We start from the raw sequence: 21,089 nt of genomic DNA, 5'->3' as shown, positions 1-21,089 counted from the left end.
GTTGACTTTTAATGTATATCTCTATTATTTGTGAGGCTGAACTTTCCCTTATGTCTTCCATATTCTATGTGTATCTATGTCCTTGTGAGTATGCCTATTTGTTTTCCTTATCCATCCTAAATTGGGTATTTTTTCTTAATGGTTTGTGAGAGCTTTTTATATATCAAGGACAGTAAACATTTATTATACTTAAAAGTATTTTACCATTTATCTTTTCATTTTATTTATAATACTATAAATTAAACAATTTTATAATCAAATATAAGAAACAATTTCTTCTGTGATATTTTCTTCTTACACAGAAAACTATACTAGACCTGATTAATATTTGCTTAATTATCTATTTAAAATTAATAATAGTCCCCTCACACACATATCTTTTAAAGCTATACTGTGTAGTATTTGGACTTTCTAAACATCATAAAAGAAGGCACTTGCTTGGTATCTAATGCTGAAAGTACTGTATTCAGCCTCCTAAACAGCACTAACCGTTGCTAAATCAGGCCTGTTTCTAGCAAAATTTACAAGCAAACTCAGCTGTCTCTTTTCTAAGGAAAATTTCCTGCTGTACAAAGGGTTACCTCTAAACAGTATCTCCATTATTTTACCCATGACTCCATTCCTAATTTTCTGTTTTCTGGCAGCTGTCTCCAACTTACAAATAATGTGTGTCTTTGTTTGGAGTTCCTTAAAAAAACTGTATATTCTAAATGTGGAAGAAAGCTCAATTTATTTTACTTTGAAACCTGAGAAATCAATAACATGAACCATATGTTAATTATGGAACTCGGTGATAAAGTAAGAAGTCCTGTGAAATTGTGGGGGTGAAAGTGATGGTGGAATGGAAACAGAAAAGGAAAGTCCTTTCTCTTGGTGTGTGATCCTTTCATAAATCTCTCCATTTGGGAAGACACCAAAATGCAACTTTTTTCTTAATTCATTCTAATGTAATTTGTATTTTACTCTCTTCCAACTTCCTGAGTGTTTTTTTTTTCAAGGTCTTAGAGCAAAGGAGATGCGTATCAAGGGCTGTTAGTTTAATGGCAACATTTAGAACAGTTGATGCCAAAGATAAAACTTCACCAATGCTTATGACCTTCTGTAGTGTATTTGGATTCATATGGTTTAGCATTAAAGATGTACATCAACTCACCTTTAAGGACTTGAGGTGTACAAGATAAACTTATGATCAGAGAAATAATCACAATGGGAGGAGTAAGAGTAATATTAATGTTTTAGGATTTTATACTCAGCATAATTATGTACTTTTTAAAAATTACTTTTGGGTGGAAGATTATTTATAGTACATAAATTTCTCCGTTTTTCCTAGGGACCTAGTCAACCAATTCTTCTCTTGTGGTCACCAACTTATTTCTTCCCTCTTCTCTTACCTCATCTTCCTGACCAGGAACTTATTTTAGAGGGAGTGGGTGGGGTGGAGAGAAGCAGGGCTCTCACCAACATTTTTTTTTTTTTTTTTTTTTTGGTACCAGGGATCCAACTCAGGTCCTCGAGCTTGTGAGGCAGGCACCAGAACCACGGAGCTAAATCCCCGGCCCTCCAACATCTTTTATACCATTTTAGTTTCAGTGAACACTTCAGGTCTTCAGTTTCAACAAACACTTCAGATCTGCAGCTATGGGTAATGTGGGATTTCCTAGTTCCACTAACATGTGATATGCCAGTGAGATTAAAATTCCAACAAGGAGCCCTTCAAGTGTTCTTTATATACTGATCATATTCACAGACTGTTTTAAATTGAGGATAACTTTACAGATCCAAATGTATCTGACTGCTAAATGTGGATTTGACCCTAAATGTTGCAGTTCGTAAACTTAACTTGTAATGAAACCTCCTAGGCCTTGCAATCCTCCATCTCCACTATGTTCTAATTTAGCTTTCTAATGTAAAAGTGGCCTGACTATATATACTTCAGGAGAATAACAAGTATTTTCTTTGATTTTGTCCAACAAAGGGGAAATTAACAAGTATGGTCAGAGATAGCAATGCACAATGGTAAATATAAAAATCAATAAACCTTGTTAAAGGCTTAGAATCACAAGTGGGAGAAAATTAGACTCTGGTTGCTATGGCTTCTAATACATATGCCTCAAAGAGGGTGCTATGTTTGGCCACAATAATGTCAGTGCTAAAATCTTATGACTACAATTTGCTTAAATTTCATATTGTTTTGGTTCCTCACCCATAAAAATGGGCCAAGAAGTCTCACCAATTACACGTGCAAATCTGGTAATAGTTTACTAATTTAAGGGCACAAAGAACCATGAAAACAGAGTATATGAAACAAAAAGCATCTTTTAAAGGTCAAATTATTATGTATCATGAATGCTTTTTAAAAGTACAGATTTCTGTGTGCCTTAAGAATTGTTAGTTAGAATTTTCTCATTTCTAAATATGTCTTTAATTCATGCCTGCCAATGTGTTGGGTCTGCCAATGGAACATTTTAAGGAATAAAACTTCAGTGCTTTTGAACAAGTTTCATACATATGAATGACTTTAGTTAAAATGCCATTTCTGATTTTATGTGGAGTTAGAGTTGAGTCTTCTAGGTTTTTTATACATAGGCAAGCAAATACTCCATGGGTTTGAGTCATCTGAAAATACAGAGAAGAAGTTTTGCCTTTCCCAGTTTTGTGCTATGTCAAAATGGAGGAGAGTATTTCTTAAAGTGCAGTCAATAAGCATCACCATGGTACTTAATGGAAACTCCCTTCTCAAGACTATGGGAGGTCAGTTAGGGCAAGACTGTCACTTGAAGTGAGCATCTCAGGGGCTGGAGATGCGGCTGAGTTACTAGCCACGCTGTAAGAAAGAGGCACAGTGAAGACACAGAGACAGAGAACACAGTGTTCACCTAACTCTTTTGTCAACCTGCTATTAGACAGTAACTCTGAGTTGAGTGTATTTCCCAGGTATCTTCAGGAGGACTGCTGTGAGTGTGAGGCCAGCCTGGGTTATAGTGAATTTAGGGCCAGCCTGAACTACATAGTGAGACTCTGTCTCAAAAAACCAAACAGCCAACCAACCAACCAAATAAAAATAAAATAAAATAAGGTAAGATAAGATAATAGTGTTACGGTATACTATTATAAACTAGATGTTAAGGTGACATAGCCAGAGAGAGAATGGTGAAGCTGTGTTCTATGCTGAGAGGCACAAAGTATTCTAAAACAAATGAAGAGTAAGTGGACAGACTAACACATGGGACAAACAAAAAGAAGACCAGCGTGGCTGTAAGACAGAGCGCAAGAGGCACACTGGGAACAGACTAGAGTGTGGGAAGACTGCAGGGAGTGCTAGGTGACACAGCCCTTTTGACATTACTCTGTAGGTTGCAGGAAACCAGCAGATCTAAGTTTTAAGGAGGGGAGTCAACCGCATGCCTATCATCTAAGAACTCTGGGAGGCTAAGGCAGAGTGAACCCAAGCTTAACCCCAGCCTACTTAATGACCTAATGATTCAGCAAAACACTTGGTTCAATCCTTAGTTCTACCAAAGAAAGAGAGAAAGAGAAAGAGAAAGAAAGAAAGAAAGAAAGAAATTAAGTAGCTACGTAGTAGAGTGACACAATTTTACATAATTATGCTTTCATCAGGTCTGTTTGGTTGTTTTACAGAGAATGGTCCAAAAAAGGGCAAGAGCAGATGCAGCACTAGGAGTCAAGAAGCTTGTTTGATGAACGGGGTTGGAACTTTAAATAATGAGAATATTGAGAAGTAGTTGGATTGTGAATTATCCTTTGAGGATAAAATACTTACTGATGGACTTGATAAAGCATGTGAAAGAAGGAAAGAAAGAAAAAAAACGACGTCTAGAGAAGGCTTGAACTGGGGAGAGGATTCCTGGCCAATATTTTGGTGAGGTGATGTCAAAAGGCTGGTTACATGCACCAAGAGCATAGGGGAGAGGTCAGGGCAGAGAAGTATCTCCACGTTCTGACTGAGTGACACACTGGGCGTGAAGGTCTCTCCACCAAGGAGGGGCAGGACTGCCAATAATGCCCAGGAGGTTCCAACATTCGGAAGTATAGCAAGCCGGAACCAGGAAGCATAAGCACATGCTGGATTTAGGTGAGGAATAGTTCTCCTCCTTGCAGGGCCTGATACCCTATGTGTCGCCATGGTGATACAGTCAGGCATATACAGCCTGTGACTTTTCAATGGGCTGTACAAACAGACTCCATGCCTCAGGTGAGGAAGCATTTTCTAAAGAGAGCCCAACTTATCTGCTATTAGCTTAATCTGTGTCATTTGTCTATTCAATGAGTCAGTATTTATTTAGTGAGTCAGTCTTATGGTGCTGCTAGAAGGATGCTGATTTTATTTTTTAACCCATATTTCCTGTTGGAGAAAAAAAAAACAAACCACTAAATAACTCTGTTATACTTAGTAATGAGAATATCACTGCATTTGCATAATTCTGCCCTCTTTCCCTCCAGGTATTTTCAGCTACTACAAAGAGCTGGGAATTTGCATACTGATTTGTTTCTAGGAGAGTCTGCAAAATTCTAGATTACCTCAAAAAAAAAAAAATCACCCTAAGGAAATTCCTCAGGTTAACAAAACTTTTCAGATATAAACAGAATATTATGTTTCTAATGGGGGAGGCACAAATGGAAATCACCACTATGACAATGAAGAGTACACTACAGAGTTCATGTCTCTGAATTTTAAATCTGGGTTTAAGCGTTCAGGAGTGTGAATTACTGTAGTTGTCACGGTTCACTCTACATTTCCTCCTAAAGTTGGGATAAATTCAGTGTCGGCTCACGAAGCTTCCAATCAGCTCTCCTAGTCAATGGCCCAATGCTTTGATTCTTCAATTTAACCTTCTGTCTACTCTGGCTGCTAAACTTGTGCTCAGCAGTATATATGATGTTCCTCTTGCAAAGAAACCCCGAAACTGTATACACATGTGTATGTGTGTGGAACGACACAAGGGCAAATCTGTGGTTTACATGGAGAAAGCAAACATTCCTTTTGAGTCAAAAGCCTATATTCAAAGCTAACTTTCCACAGAACTCTGGTCATGCTCCTGGCAAATGTTTGGATGTCTGTGTTTTAAAAAACAAAACTGGTCTGGGGATGTCGCTCAACGGTAGAGTTTGTCTACCCTGCATGAGGCTCTGAGTTCTGTCCCTGGCATTTCAAGAAAAATTGATGAACAAACAGAAAACAGAATGCTTCTAAACGTAATAGTTAATACTACAAATGATAAGGCATAGTAAGGGTCTAAAACAGTGATGGCAAATCTTTTAAGTGCTTTCAAGGATAACCAACAGCTGGCTGCAGAATGAGTGGCATAGGTTCGCCACCACTGGTCTAAAATGTGTGTGCATAGCGGAGTAAATCATTATAATAACAGCCAATTCTATGCAATGCCACTCTGATGTAGGAGGGCAGGAGAACTAATAACAAAGAACCGTGGGACTCAGGTTGAAGAGTCTAAAGTCAGGGATATAGAGGAGGCTGGGCAGGGCTGCAATGAGCCAAGGTTTAGCTAAAAGAGGGGCATACTAAAGGTGTAGGGAAAGTGGGAAGGGTAGGAGAAAGAGAATAAGGGAAAAGAAAAAAATGTGAGAAAATGAAAAGATGGAAATAAAGTGTTTGTAAATAGGGAGGGGAGGAGGGGGTGAAGGGAGGGCAGGGGTAAGGGGAAAAAATGAGAACCAAGACTTGTCATGTTAAGGTGCAAGATCCCAATAATGAATGTAACTGTACTGTATACCTAGAATGTACCAACAAACTCAATTAAAAAAAAAAAAGGGGGGCATACAGGTTCCCAGGAGTGAGACCGGGAAAGGGAGTTGGAGACATTGAAGGGAAGGAATACAGGGATTTGAGGAACAAGAAAGAAACTGGGAAACCACAGTGGAAGGCTAAAAACCTCAAGAGATCAACCGTGCTACAGGAGTGAATTACTGTGAGTCAAACTGATTAAGTCAAGGCCTATCTTACAGTGAAAGTGGCATGACGGACCTATGAGGTCCCTGATACCACAGCTAATGTTATTACAACATCTTACTTTTCTTATTAAAACAAATTCTATTAAACAGTCTATCAGGTATCCTTCATGCTAATTTCTGTTTTTGCATTAAAAACCAGGAAAGATGTGTGTGTGTGTATGTGTGTGTGCATGTATGTACGTGCATGAACATATTTTAAAAACCATGCATGGTCTATTCAATTAGATATTAGACTGAAAAAAATTTCCTTCCAAGATCCTTATCGTTATTGTGGCGTATTTGTTCTTTGAATTTCTGGTCTTGTTTTTGAGATCACCTTATTATGCAACATCTGCTCTGCATTTCAAATGTGATAAACAGAGTATGAGTGTCAGTGGCAGATGGCTAATGACCAGCAGTGACAGGGCATTCAAGCCTGCCTTGTTTTCTGAGAAGTGATATTTTCATGTTAATTTGCTCTGTGTCCTGCAAAGATGAGACAAATCACCTGCTCATAATTCAGGCAAAGTGGAGACCACCAGGAGCTGAGAGAGGGCAACCGCTTTGTTCCTGAAGGAAGCAGAGAGCAGGAGACTTTCCTCACACAGTACAGAGGACCAGTCAGTCACTCTGCGTTATGTCAACTTGAGAAAGAGGAACCAACCCTGGGCATTCCACACTGACATCAGAGCCACTGTTTACTGCAAGCAGATATTAGTCATGAAAACAGATATTTCCCAGAGGCAGAAAGCAGGTGCTATTAAGAGTGTATGTCAGCCTCTGAAGTCTGGGTTTTGTAAAATAAACCTAATAGTACATTTTATCTCTTTCTGAAAATATTACAATCAACAGAAATCTCTTAAGAAACATTCAATTGATGATAAATGAAATTTAATCCACTGAGAAAATGAGCAAAACAGATACATAAACCTTGAGCTTTTTTGGCCCTTTCAAGCTCTACAAAATTCATTTATCACAGGGATATATAAACATAATTTTTATCCCAAGATTGAATCATCAAAAGAGGTCATATGGTTTTGTGCTAAACAGGCCCTGTCCTATTTTAGAGAGACTGCTGAGCTGGGTGAACTTTCAGTGCCTCAAACTTGTGAAATTATACTGACAATGACATCAAATGTGTTACTTGCACAGAATGTCCAAGGAATTAACAGTAGGTAGCTTCTCAAAGAGTTTATGATAGTTGAGAAATTTCCTAGGCATTACCTAGGAAGGATAATATATTTATTGTACAGGCAAGCATTGCTTCTGAACTCAATAAATGGTTCAGTAAAAGAGGGATACCATTTTGTAATCCTGAACTGGAGAATATTTTACGTAAGATCCTCTCCCCCAAACGATTTCACTGTACAGTTCTTTTGAGTAGCACATATAGATGACTAAGGAGAATATAGATCTAGTGAGAAAATTCATTTATACTTTGTTTGCTTTTTGACACAGGGTTCAACTATGTAGTTCACACTAACCTTGAATTCATGTGTTGCCCTGCTGGCCTCAAACTCACCCTCCTGCCTTGCTAGGATTACAGGTGTGTGCCACCATGCCTGTCTTCATTTATAGTTCTTCTTAACCTTTTTCTCATAGGGTGGCAAATAGAAGAATGAAAGAGAAAAAATCTGAAAGCCTTTTTTTTCCCCATAAAGCCCCCATAAATGGAAGGTGCTACATAAACAGATACTCTAGATTTACCATGAACTTTATTTATTTTTGGTACCGGAGACTGAACTCGGGGCCTTGTGCTTGTGGGGCAGGCAGTGCAACCACTGAGCTAAATCCCTGGCTACCATGAACTTTAAAGGAAAAAAATAACACAATCATTAAGATGTCGATTACCTCACAAATTTAAGCATGGAAATCCTGTAACGCAACATGAAATCTCAAATGATTTTTAAAGTTTAAGTGAAGACGGCACTGAATCCCCCCCACCCAACTGATCCGAAGATATTATGAATTAGAAGTTAAAAGGAAAAGGCAGTGAGAATGTGAGGGTAAAAGGAACTCTTCTGTACTGTTGGTGAGAATTTTAATTATTATAGGCATTATAGGAATCAGCATAGAAGTTCCTCACAATAATAAAAATAAAAATAGAGCTACTATTTCCTCTACCACGCCTCAGGACTTCCCAAAAGAATTAAAGGCAGTGTACTATATGGGTTGCTGCATAGCCAGATTTACTGACGTGCAATTCACAACAATTCACCTATAGAGACTGCCCAGGTGAGCATGAGTGGACGGACGGAAGAGAGTGTGGTGCGTATACACAACAGAATACTATCCGGCCATGGAGCAGAACAAAATCACGTCATCTGCAAGGAAATGGATGCAACTGGACACCATCACGTGAGGCGAAGGGAAGTAGGTCAGACTCAGTAAGGTAAAATGCTGCAGCAGGTGTGTGGCACAGACCTGTTAACACACGCACACTGGGGGGCTCAGCCGAGATGACCCCAGGGTCAAGCTTATTGACTCAGCAAGACCCTGTCTCTAAAAAGGGGAAAAGGGAGCTTGTGATATAGCTCAGTGCAAAGGCCGTGGGTTCGATCCCTGGCACAGCAAAGAAAAAAAAAAGCCAAATACTGCATGTCGTGTCTCATATAAGGAATTGAGGGTAGGGGTTTGGGAGACTGTTTAGAAGAGGAAGGGATGAGGAGGGAGAAGAAAGAGGGAAAGGAGTAATGGGAGGATGAACAAAGTTGTTTTATGCATATGCAAATCTGCCAAAACGAAACCCCTAGTCTGTATAATTAAGATGCACTAATTAATAGAAAAAAGAAAGTCAGATATGTGCATGATAAACCTATAAGGCAACATTAGAGCATTTGCTGACCTCACAGTACAGCAGTAAGCAGGCTCCTTTATGCCAGTGTCATGACCAACCAAGAACGGACAGACCCTTTAAGAACGTCAGAAAGAGATTAAAGCCGAGTATCACGATGCACAGCTATAAAACCAGCTCCTAGGGAGGCTGAGGAAAGAGGCTCACAAGGCAAGGTGGAGGCCAGCCTTGGTGGAAAGATGCTGCCTCAAAATAAAACATAAAAAGGGCTGTAGATGTAGCTCAGCATTCCACTGGTTCAATTCCCACCACACTGCCCACCCTATGAAAGGAAGGAAGGAAGGAAGGAGATTAAAGTTTTTAAAATGTGCTGAAAACCTCAGCATTAAGTATAAATAAAATACATGTATGTCTATTTTAGAATATTGTATTTTTAAAGTATTGAAAAGAACCACCTATAATTCTGTTTTAATCCCTCTCTCTCTCTCTCTCTCTCTCTCTCTCTCTCTCTTTCCCTCTCTCTCTCTCTCTTTTTGGTACCAGGGATAGAATTCAGAACCTTGTGCTTGCGAGGCAGGGGGCAGAGCCATTAAGCTAAATCCCTGGCCCTGTTTTACTCTTATGAAGGTCTGAACAACAGTGTTCAGTTTAGGTCTACGCCTTTAACTTACTTTATCATGACATGAAGAAAAATGAGCAAGACCTTAACAAGTCTCTTTGTTTAAAAGCTTCAGGTAAGCATCCTCCCTCATCCCCTCCAAAGGCCCCAGTGGACTGAGCTACTTCCCCTCTCTCTGCCCCACTCTGGAGTCTGCCTCCTGCCCATTTCTGGTTCTATGCTGACCTCCTCTCCACCCACCCCCCTGGAGAATCTCCCCATCCATTTCATCTCTATTTCTGACAGAGGTCTCCTTAGCAGACCACTGGGGCTCATCACTCATCTTAACTGCACAGATACTTCAGAAAATTATTCCACTAGCAGCCTCTAATATCCTAGGAGACTTCAACGTGAGGCTCAAAAATCTACAGAGGTAGCAATGTATGATATAAACATAGGTTAGCTTGTCTCTCTGTTCTTTAAAAAAACCGACAAGGTCAAAAATAATTTTGAGGGCTGGGGATTTAGCTTAGCGGTTCTGTGGCCTGCCTTGCAAGCGCAAGGACCCGAGTTCAATCCCCAGTACCAAAAAAAAAAAAAAAAAGAAATTATAAATGTATCAAAAAAAGCCAAAGATTATTTTGGTAGTCTATATTTAAGCCGCTGAAAGTAATTTTGAAAATAATTATCGGAACAAAGCTTGGTGATGTGTCTTAATCATTGAGTGCTTATGTGTATAAATCACTGTGTACTGCATGGTCAGGATACAGGGAAGAATGCACAGATAAGATGTGTACACAAGTAATCAATTCCAGGCAGAAACATGATGAAGAAGTAGATATTTATAGAATAAGTGATATAAGGCTAATGAGCTAACAGGAAACTGTAAGAACTGACTGAATGGTACCTGGGTAGGCCTTGAAAAGTTAGGCAGATGCTGATGGGAGAGAGAGCAAAAGAAATAGCGCGAGAAAGAGCGGCCATTGAGATGTGAAGACACAGACTACTCTAAGAGAACAGTGGTTAGTTCAAATTTGGTCCGAAAATAGAGTAAATAAAAAGATAATCAGGTCCTGCTTTGCATGGTGAACACAGGGCTTCTGACATGTTTATAAAGGAGAGAAATGAAGCTACAGGGATGAAATAGAATATCAGAGAAAAGAAGTGGTACAGACAGAGAAAAGGGCCACAGATGATTAGAAATACTTTACATTTAAGAGGTCACTATTCTAAAACACTGTTGCTGTGAAAATTAACTACTTCTACTACTTCCTATATAAAATGTTACTGAATTTTATAATTCCCTTCCAAGCAATGACTGCTAAAGTAGGGAGTATGTTTAACTAAGCTACCTAATTCAGACAAAAAGGTCAGGAAGACTTGTACATAATATGCACACATTTAAAAGCTCTGGGAGGGCTGGGGATTTAGCTCAGTGGTGTCACCACCTGCTTTGCAAGCGCAAGGTCCTGAGTTCGATACCCCGCCACCCCCCAAAAGATCTGGGAAATTCAGTTATGCAGAATAAAACTAAGATCAGAAAAACTTTATAAGCAGCTTTCTCCAAGAGCCTTGAGGAAGAAAGAATTTCAATCATTTGTGGAAAAATGGATATACCTTGAGACTACAATGTTAAATGAAATAAATCAGACACGCAAGCTTAAATATCACATGGTTTCTCTTATATGAATACAAATAGCATAAATGAAAAAGAAAAATAGAAGATAGATAACAGGAAACAAGGAGATAGCTTTTTTGCATATTGAAAGAGGACCAAGAGATGGGGTTCTGAAGGTAAGGGGTTGGGGAGGGGAAGGAGACTATGGAGAGTGAAGATGTGTTATGTACATGTACCAACTCCCTGCGATGAATGTAATCATTACATACTGCTAACACGTACTAGTGAAAATTTAAAATCCCATATACTACATTACTGTGTTGACCTCAAAGTACAAACAGTATCTCTTAAACATTTTTGAATCCCAAAAGTCTGGCATTATCTGGTCACGTTTCTGTTGCTGGGACAAAATACATGACATCATAACTTAAAAGAAAAGCATTTACTTTGGCTAACAGTTCAAGGTCAGCTGGCTCCAAGGCAGAAATATCACAGTGGAAGAGCATGGTGGGGGAAAGCTGCTCAGCTCATGTCAGCGGGGAAGCAGAGAGCAGGGGAAAAGTCCAAAAGGAAGGAGGAGTTCAGGACCAGATGGGCTTCAAGGTCTCATCCTCCATTACCTATTTACACACACCCCAAAGTGTGCTTTACTAATCTCCTAGGTATCTCTCAAGACAATCTAGTTCAAAATCAAGATAAACAATCATAGGCATATATACAACCTAGCACTTAGGCTTCCTATAATATTTATCAATGAGAAATAATGGCCCCACATCAGTGTGTAGTCATAATATACAAGATGATCATGACAGACGTTTCACGGTATGTCCCTCCGAGACACACCCCAACAGAAAATGACTGATCTATATTCACTACACTAGACTTTCTAAGGTAAAAACCAGATAATATACAAATAGTTATTTTAAAATAAGTTTAATAGGCATTAAAACTGAAGGGTTATTTCACTTCATTCTAAAGTTAATGACCTAGAATATATCCCATTCTTTGAATACCCCAGTTAGTTCATGAGCTAGTCTTATTCTTTGAACATTTTACTTAGTTGATACTTCATATACTGAGTTCTAAAAGCTGTAATTCTGGCAATTTTCATTAGGAAAGAATGTCATTGCTTAACATACTACAGTAGTGACTGCCTGACTAGGCAGAAACATGATTCTTAGTACCTTTATGGTTTCAGTAGGTACTCCAGGCTCAGGAACTTTATCCAAGTAAGTGGTCAGGTCTTGATCAACATGTTCGAATACTAGTGTTAGTTTGGTTTCTCTGTCTGTCCGGGACACTGTGCACACATCAAACAACCTAGAAAAAGAAAAGGAGATTAAGTAGGTATAAATAAGAAGTTGTCTATACGTCTTACGTACATCCCTCGATTTCATCACATGCTAGCGCAAACAAAACGGCCAGTGTCTATCACTCCTGTTGTGATCTATATAAAGACACCTTATGGGATTTGCTTGTCTATATCAACATTGAAGTTCAGAAGAGGAACACAAGTGAAACACTTGGTTTGAGAGCACCTAAAGCAAGCGATCTAGCTGCAGCGTGTCCTTAGTGTGGACCTTAGATTGAACTTGTTGATGGAGATAGTTTTAAAAGTTTGCAGTCCAGGCAAAATATGCTTCTTCTTGACTGAAGTTTGAGAATTATTCCAGATAAACTAAGCATTTTTGGACTCTGCGATGAAGATTTTCCCGGAATTTGAGGTGTCACAACCATGTCTGTGAAGTTCTGAGGCAGCTTTCTCTTCCTAACGAACCAAATTATTATTTCTCTGGAAAGGGGATACATTCTTAAATTGGTTTTAAAATTCCCAATGTCGGGTTAAAACCAAAACTTAAAAATTTTAAAGATTTTTAAAAAAATTTATTTTTGACAGATTATAACTGTATACATGTATAGGATATGATGTGATTTTTGTGCTCTACTGACAAAGTACTGCACTGAATGGTGACTAATGAACAGTGCAATATAAGTTGAAAAACTGATAAAAGTGAAGAGTTTAAATGTTTTCACAATAATGATAAGTAATGTCACAGATTTATTAATAAGCTTTATTAAATCATTTCACAATGTAAACAACATTTTAAAATTTCTTTTTCAGTGGGAGGAAAAAACTGTACTGGTAAATTGTGTTGCCCTTAAGTGATTAAAAAAACAAATTAACAAACATTATAATTAAGTTTGGATTGGTGACTTCAGTTTCTATCATGAGATCTCATAACTGATTCAAAATGTAAGCTTTAAAAACAAACAAAAACAGATTCAGTAGTCAAAAGAAATTTCAAGCCAAAGGACAAAATGTCCTTCAGTTTCAACCATATCACACTATCTGGCAGAAGAGGATTCTCACCAAATGTTTGAAGAATTAAACCAGCCACAAACAAGCTGTAAGAAAAGTTCTTTTAAAACATGCAATATTAATACTAAGGAAAAGCTAGTAAAATTCTAGTCGTAATATGTTTTCATTAAAATACTAAATAAAAACCCTCTTCAAAGAAACTAACTGTATACGTGCATGCAGCACAGTTACTATAAGCAGGGCTCACATCCACTTGTCCAGGCCTAGTTTATGTACTACTTTCTTTAAATTTTCAATGCCCTGGTAGGCTCACCATGCCACCTCTACATTTCTGGGCTATGGGCCCTACAACATTTGGTACCTCTCTGTGAATCTAAACTACCTTTAAAGGGAATCTAAAGAACATTCTAATCAATTTACATCTGGTGGGGCAATGAGCCACCAAAGAGTTACCTGTAGGTCACAGTCAGATGTAAAGTACTGTTCAACGGTGGGCAATTTTGGGTGAATTCTACAACTACATTAAAACCAACCAAAATCAACTGAGTTTTTTCCCTCCCATTTATCTCCTTTCAGATATTCTGATTTTATGTTTTTATATCTATCTCTAAACTTAGTATAATCCTCTGTTGACTTATTCTGGAAAAGTATTCTGACAAGGTGAAAACTCCTAACTGATAAATTTATTAAAGAAAGTGCCATAAATCATGTAATCCGCATACACTATGAAATGTATGATTGCTGTCATACATGAATTTAACACTCGGAAAGTTGACCAGAATAATACTTGGAGCTTGACCATTTGAGGTAAATGCCACTTATTAATAGACTTCTTTGAGCCATATTATTTCTATTAAACACACAATCTTCAACAATTTTTTCTTTTTCTTCCTTTTGAAGGAGAAAAAGAAGTTTCAAAATTACCAAACTTCTTTGTATCTGTGACTAGTATATCTATGATAAAAGCGCAACAACCTTGAATGACATATATTAAATCAAATAAAAACATAGAAATGGTTGTATTATATGTGCATGATAGTTATGCTTCTCAAACATTGCTTTAAAGAACATTTCATTATAATTAACTCAAGAATACATTACTTATCAGGTTGTAATGATTTTTAGTAATTCTGGTTTCTTATGGCGTTTATAGTTTATAATATATGTAAGGCATTTTGGCAATTTTTAAAATAAAAGTAGTGTCGATGAGTACATAATGGGAGAACAAAATGATCCTAAAACACTGGGGAACCAAAAGGTCACCTGTTCCCCAAACCGTGGTTTCAGAAGTTACCTAACAGCCCAGGCAGCATGCTGTTGCTTCATCTCCCTGACACTGTTTTCAAGCACTCACAATTCATGAATAACACTAACTCACCCAACCAATTTTCCTCAAAGTTATATAACACCATTCACTTCAAAACACTAAAATTCACTGATGCAACACGCAGTAAATGGACTCCACATGCAACTTTCAAAGGATGCTCAAGACCCGTGCCCCTGCTAATTAACTTAAATGACTAACCTTGGAGAAAAAAAGCACACGTTCTATTGGTAGTTAAAGTGGGATACACTTTTTTTTTTTTTGAGACAGGGTCTCACATGTAATTGAGACTGACCTAGAACTCACTATGTAGCCCAGGCTGGTCTCGAACTCACAGCGATCCTCCTGCCTCAGCCTCCCAAGTGCTGGGATTACAGGTGTGCGCCACCATGCCCGGCAATACGATACATTTTAAAGAGATGCATGATGGTACATACAGCAGTGTTACCATCTGAATTTTAATGGATGTATTTCTTAGGCAAAAAAGAAGGGTGTCAGGCAGAAGTTGCTGGTCCAGTTTCAAGGTGATAATCTCATTAATTTTTAAGGTATTATTATTAATTTCATTTGGGAAAGGGCACATAATACTTTCACTTAGAAATTTACAAGGGCACCAAGTAAAAGTCCTAAGAATACTATACGATGTGCTCCCTGCCTTGGCTCCAATGCTAGCCATTCAAATCCTATACAGACCCATCACCATGGAGAAGACATTTAGGAAATACTGTTCTTCAGTAAAATACGAAATTTCGTTTGACTTAATTTTTCAGTAAATATTCTAGTAAAAGCTAACAGTTATATTAGTCTTAGTGGGTAGAAAATGCACTTCAAGACAACATTTATAAATATTAATCTTAGAAATTTTAGAATATTTATGATGCTTTTCACCTGACTTATTCTAAAATTACAAGTAACAGCAATATTGGTAAGAGATAAGACAGACAACACTTTAATATAACAAGTTTCATAAAAAGCAACTGAGTGGAACAATAACTGAAATCCTTGGTATTTGGCTGGAGGTTAACAGTACACATGTATATAAATCAATGAAGAATGTGGCTGGGCTTCCTATAACCCACACACTTGCAAAACAAAAGAGCTGAGCAGGTCTGAACATTTGAGCATAACACTGGAGAAAAACTTCCACTGTATGATTCCTGTGTTGACCAACATTTTTATGTCCCCTCTAAAACTTGGTTTTTTGCTAGTTTATTTAGTAAGCCGACAAAAATACCATTTCACTGACTGCATGATTGGACTTCCCTGAGAAAAATGTAATCGCACGGTTTGGAATATGAATAGAATATCTCTCAGATTACTTTCAGGGGAATTACCACTGAAACGTATCCATTAGAGCTTCATTCAATGTGATGCAAGTGAAGGTTTCTTCAAAAAAAGTAAGAGTAAAAAGATGTTTTCAGCATTCTCTAAGGCCATACATCCAGTCTAACTGTGCAAATGCAATCCAAACCAGGCAGATAGGTATGATCATTTCACAATTAAGTCAGCCAAGCCTCTGACTATCCCATGAAATAAGTTCTCTTGCTGTCTCTATTGTCCTGACCCTCCAGCTGCAGGGCAGAGAACAGGCACAGCAGTCCAGCACAGTGCTCGGCTTTCCAGCTGTCCTAGTGATGTAATTATCTCATAACAAAATATCTCCCCGAATTAACTCTGCATCCTACCCATTGTCATTCTTAATGACTGCTTCCTGTTCATGTTCTCAATTTAACTTGCTATTCGGGATCTACTACATAGGCCTCCATCTAATGGATGGGATTACACCCAATAGGTTTGGGATTTCCAAAGATTACAATTTACAAAGGTCTCCCAACAACATGCTTTGTAAACACGAGCAATGCCTTTCCATTGTGGTTACAATAAAAGGGAAATCTGTATTATTTGCTGTGATTACACTTTGAACTGTCACAGGAAGTTCTATGAGGATTTTTTTCCTGTCAGGCTTTTTTTTTTTTTTTGGTACCGGGGGTCAAACTCACATCCTTGTGCTTCTGAGGCAGGTAGCAGAACCACTGAGCTAAATCCCTGGCCCTGTCAGTTTCAAAAACTGAGACATGTCTGACATAGCTGCCTAAAGGCCAAAACAAAATTTTATTTGAACTAGAACCAGTACTTGGGATCGAGGAGAAGAATTTTTTCCCTTACCTAATCTGCTCCTTAAAAGCACATAAAGCACGTTCCATGGGCACTATTCGTATGTACCAGGGTCCACACATCTTACAAGCCCTGCACTACATGGTACTGGCCAGGGTGCTCGCTCTTGCTCATTAAATACTGCCTCTGTATGCACCAACACTGAATGATATAGCTCTAGAAGTATTTGCCACCAACAATAAGGACTGCTAGAAGGAAGCTGCTATTTCAGCAGTATACAAAATATTGACAAGTCCTTACCACGTGTAGGCGCTATGCTCAGTTTTAGAATTTCTAACATGTTAAGACAGGTGTTGCCTTTTAAAACCTTTATTATCTAGTTGTGAGACAGAAGATTTACATGTACAAATACATGTCAGCACAGCAATATGTCAGTATCAAATACACTCTAGAAATGCTACGTGTGATTTTATGTGTAACATCGAAGTAAATTCATTCCACATCCATCACATTAGACTACAGGTGGTTTCTCCCCCTCCAGGGTCTGCTTCTCTCTTCTGGCAGCCCCACCCTTATTTTCTCTAGAGGAATCTCGCCTGCCCCACACTCAGGTAGTAATGGTTCGGGGCACAGGGGCCTAGCATGTGACCAAGAGAGTGACAGTGACTGATTTGGGGATGAACAGAACCATGAGAACCAGTTCCAGGAATTTCGCTCTCTTTATACCAGGATTACCAAACTGGCAAGACAGAAGCCTGCAGCTGCTGGGGGCTCTTTGCCACCACTTTAGAGAACTGATCATGGAATGCAGCTAACGCAGGGGAAAGAGACAGTAGACAAGAAATTCCACATGACATTGTTTAAGTACCAAACTACCTGCTGGATGGAATTCCTGAATTTTATTTTATTTTATTTTTCTCATTGAGTTTATCGGTACATGTTAGGGATACAGTACAGTTACATTCACAATTGGGATCTTGTACCTTTACATGACAGGTCTTGGTTCTCATTTTTCCCCTTGTCCCTGCCCTCCCTTCACCCCCCTCCCTCCCCATTTATGAACACTTTATTTCCATTTTTTCATTTTCTCCTATTTTTTTCTTTCCCTTATTATCTTTCTCCTACCCTTCCACTTTTCCTACACCTTTAGTCCTTTTCTTCCTATTTCACACTGAATTCCTGGATTTTTAGATATACGGGCCAGTGAAGTTATACTGCTGCTTACCCAGCTTGTGTTGAGTTTTCATTGCTCAGGACAATTGTCCTAATACATCTACAAATACTTTGAAATGATGAAATGACTTTAAAACATTAATATCTGACCTCAAATATGTCCCATACAATTAACAAAACGAGTGAGGCTCAAGCACATGAGAAGCAGCAGTGCACTCGAAGTGACTGTACCAGTTCCCTGACTTCCTGCAGGACTGTGCACCGTAACCAGTCCCTCCCATGTCCATGTGCACAGGGCAAAAGTGATTGACAGCAGCAGACCAGATGGATTCTTCTCTTCTAACGAGTTATGTGGCTTCGTCCCAGAATTCCCATTTGAAATTCCTGGTCTGACTAGACATTTTATGGTTAAAAAGCAGCAAAAGAAGACAAACTCTTTACAAACGAGAATATGGACCCTAGAACAGGAAAGAATTCAAAGGGTAAGAGGAAGCATGGAAGGAGAAGTATTTAAATATATACTCCATCTAATTTAAAGGTAGAGTCTAATGCTCAAAGGCACCTTCTCCTGAAACCCTCAATTAAACAGCCCCTTCCCACTCGCTACTGCTGAAAAGTGCAAACTGAACAGGAGTGGCAAGGTAACCGTAACTCTATAGCAGGGAAAACTCTTTTGCTCATCATCTGACAAGGGACTGCAAAGCTAACATCTTTTATTTGTTAAATCATTTCATTTCTATAGCCTTCAGCGAAGTGTCCATAAGACAGTTTCACAGTTTATCTTCTCCTAGTTCATCTTTAGAGTTGCTCTTCATCTAGTTTCAGCTTCTATTTACATGCACCTGGCAACTCTGACTCCATGAGTTAATATCTCCTGGATCTCTTAACCAAAAAAAATGTTTTACAGAAGAAATGGGAATCCCCTAAACTGGGCAAGTTTACAAGACGTGACTCATACTACAGTAAATATTGAAAGTAAAGCAAACAGTAAAATTTGTGTGCATGGAAACATCCTCCTACTATACAATCAGCAACAAAACTGGTGTACTACTCCCCTAACTGGGCCCCAAGTAAGATATTTAGGATGGCTTAATGATTATATGGGATGCCCACACACTGCTCCACGAATATTCAAGATGCATTCTTGAAATGGAATTCAAGTAAAAGAATTCAGACTTCCTCCCTAGTCCTACAGCAAGCACTAGAAGCACTCTTCTATCATCAAGCACAGTTCTTCAGATTGCTAATACATTCTATCTGAATAAAACGCAGAGAAAGAATGAAGTTATAGCCTCCCTCTGTCATGCTAATTACATGCTGCTATGGGGAAAAGAAAAATACTACTTTAGAGCCGAAACAAAGAGAGTGAAAGAAACATATTTGTTGCCTATAGGGGAGAGAATGTTAACAGGGGCACAATATTTGATAAGTAAACTCAGAGTTACTATGTGGACCACAATCTTTCCCAGACAAGAGGCAGAAAACACAGGTCGAATAACAATGATTAACTTTTGTTAAGACTCGAGTTGCAAAAGAAAAGTTTTAGAAGTTCAAGGAGAATATCAAGACACTCAAGGAAGAAACCTGCCAACTGAGGAAACTAGGGACTTTGGTCTAGAACAGAACAATCTTGGGACTATCTGGTTTAGACTAGAATAAACACCAACGCATGAACCCCAGGCTGGAGCTCAGGACTAGGAACCACCATTTTCTTCCCTGAGATGATGACCTTTTAAGCAATGCTGATGAACTTTATGGAAGAGTTAATTAACTTCAACCAATCACTTGACCCATCAAAATAAGGGCCCAACAAGATTCAATGGCTAAGAGATCCTAAAACCTGTGAACCCTTTTACAGGCAGGTCAGAGATTACAGATTTGTCAACTAAGGGTGACTTTAAAATGAAGGCATCTTTTGGTGCTTGTTTATTCTTTTTAACTTTGCACAGCATCCAGTGTGCAGGGCCTGATATACAGTAGGTATTCAACAAATTTTTACTGAATGAAATTTTCAAAATTACAACTTAGGGGGCTAAGGATGCAGTTCAGTGGCACCTTGCCTGCCTTGCAAGTGCGAGGTCCTGAGCTGGATCCCCAGTACCAAAAAACAAATAAGCAAAAAAACCAAAATATAACTTAGGGTAAAGTCAGGAGCAAAGTAGAACAGAAAATTCTTAAGAGTGCCACCAAGAAGGCATGGAGCTCTGAGTAAGACTAATTTTGTAACTGATGTTAAATGAAGACTCAGACAACTAATACTATATTGCATTTATTAGTTAATACTTACGAATTTGCATACTATCTACTAGGTACTTCTATATGTTTTGATTTTTTAAATTCTCACAGCAACTCTATGAAATAGCATTAATTTTAGACTTAAGAATCTGACACATGTAAGCAACTACTCATTGCAACGCCATTTATGATAGCCAAAAAGTGAAAACAACAAGTGTTCAGCCATCGATGAATGGAAAAATAAAGTTTGGTACATCCAGATAGTAGAGTATTATTTGGTAATAAAAAGAAACAGAAATACAAACACATGCTATTCATGGATAAATGTTGAAAAGACTAGAAGTAAAAGAAGCCAGTCAGACACAAAAGGCTACATGATTCCATTTCTATGAAATGTCCAGGAGTAAGCAGATCCATAAAGACAGAAAGTAGATTAGTAATTGCGTGGGAGTGGACAGGGGAATGGGGAATGATTGCTAACGGTACTAGGTTTCTTTCTAGGATCATACATAATATGTTCTACATTTAGATCATGGTGATGGTTACTCAATCAATAAATGTTCTAAAAATCACTGAAGTGCACACTTACACGGGGGAATCTTGTGGTATGTAATCCATACCTCAAAGGAGCTGTTTTAAAACAAGCAAACAAAAAATCAGCAGCAGACAAGCTCGTTGCTTCTCCTAAGTCACGGAGACAGTAAGTGGCACAGATGGGATCAGGAGGCAGGCTGGCTGCCTCCAGAGTTCTATGTCCTAAGAGGCTCCATTTTACCTCTGTAGACAGCACAGTATTGGGCTACAGGGAAGTAAAGGTTAACCATATAGATACCTCTGTGTGGAAAATTAGACATGCTGCTGACAGCACTGTGGGAATGCCAGGCCCCAAACATTTTTGGTAAATTTGGAATTCCAATAAATACCCAGCACATTGGGCTAGGGAAA

General features: G+C 38.5%; 1 protein-coding gene across 1 annotated transcript in view; it reads right to left on the bottom strand.

The window, feature by feature from the left end:
• The window catches only part of Cdk6 (cyclin dependent kinase 6), a 224,013-nt gene that overhangs the window by 144,781 nt on the left and 58,143 nt on the right, over positions 1-21,089 (bottom strand). Inside the window, exon 6 of the mRNA XM_010603498.3 lies at positions 12,162-12,297. Coding sequence (XP_010601800.1) covers positions 12,162-12,297 — 136 coding nt within the window. The remainder of the gene's footprint in view (positions 1-12,161; positions 12,298-21,089) is intronic.

This window comes from Fukomys damarensis, unplaced genomic scaffold (genome assembly GCF_012274545.1).
Source record: "Fukomys damarensis isolate Sample0158 unplaced genomic scaffold, DMR_v1.0_HiC HiC_scaffold_4, whole genome shotgun sequence".
Classification (NCBI taxonomy): domain Eukaryota; kingdom Metazoa; phylum Chordata; class Mammalia; order Rodentia; family Bathyergidae; genus Fukomys; species Fukomys damarensis.
The sequence above is the reverse complement of the archived record's forward strand: the minus strand, read 5'-3'. Positions and strand labels throughout refer to the sequence as shown.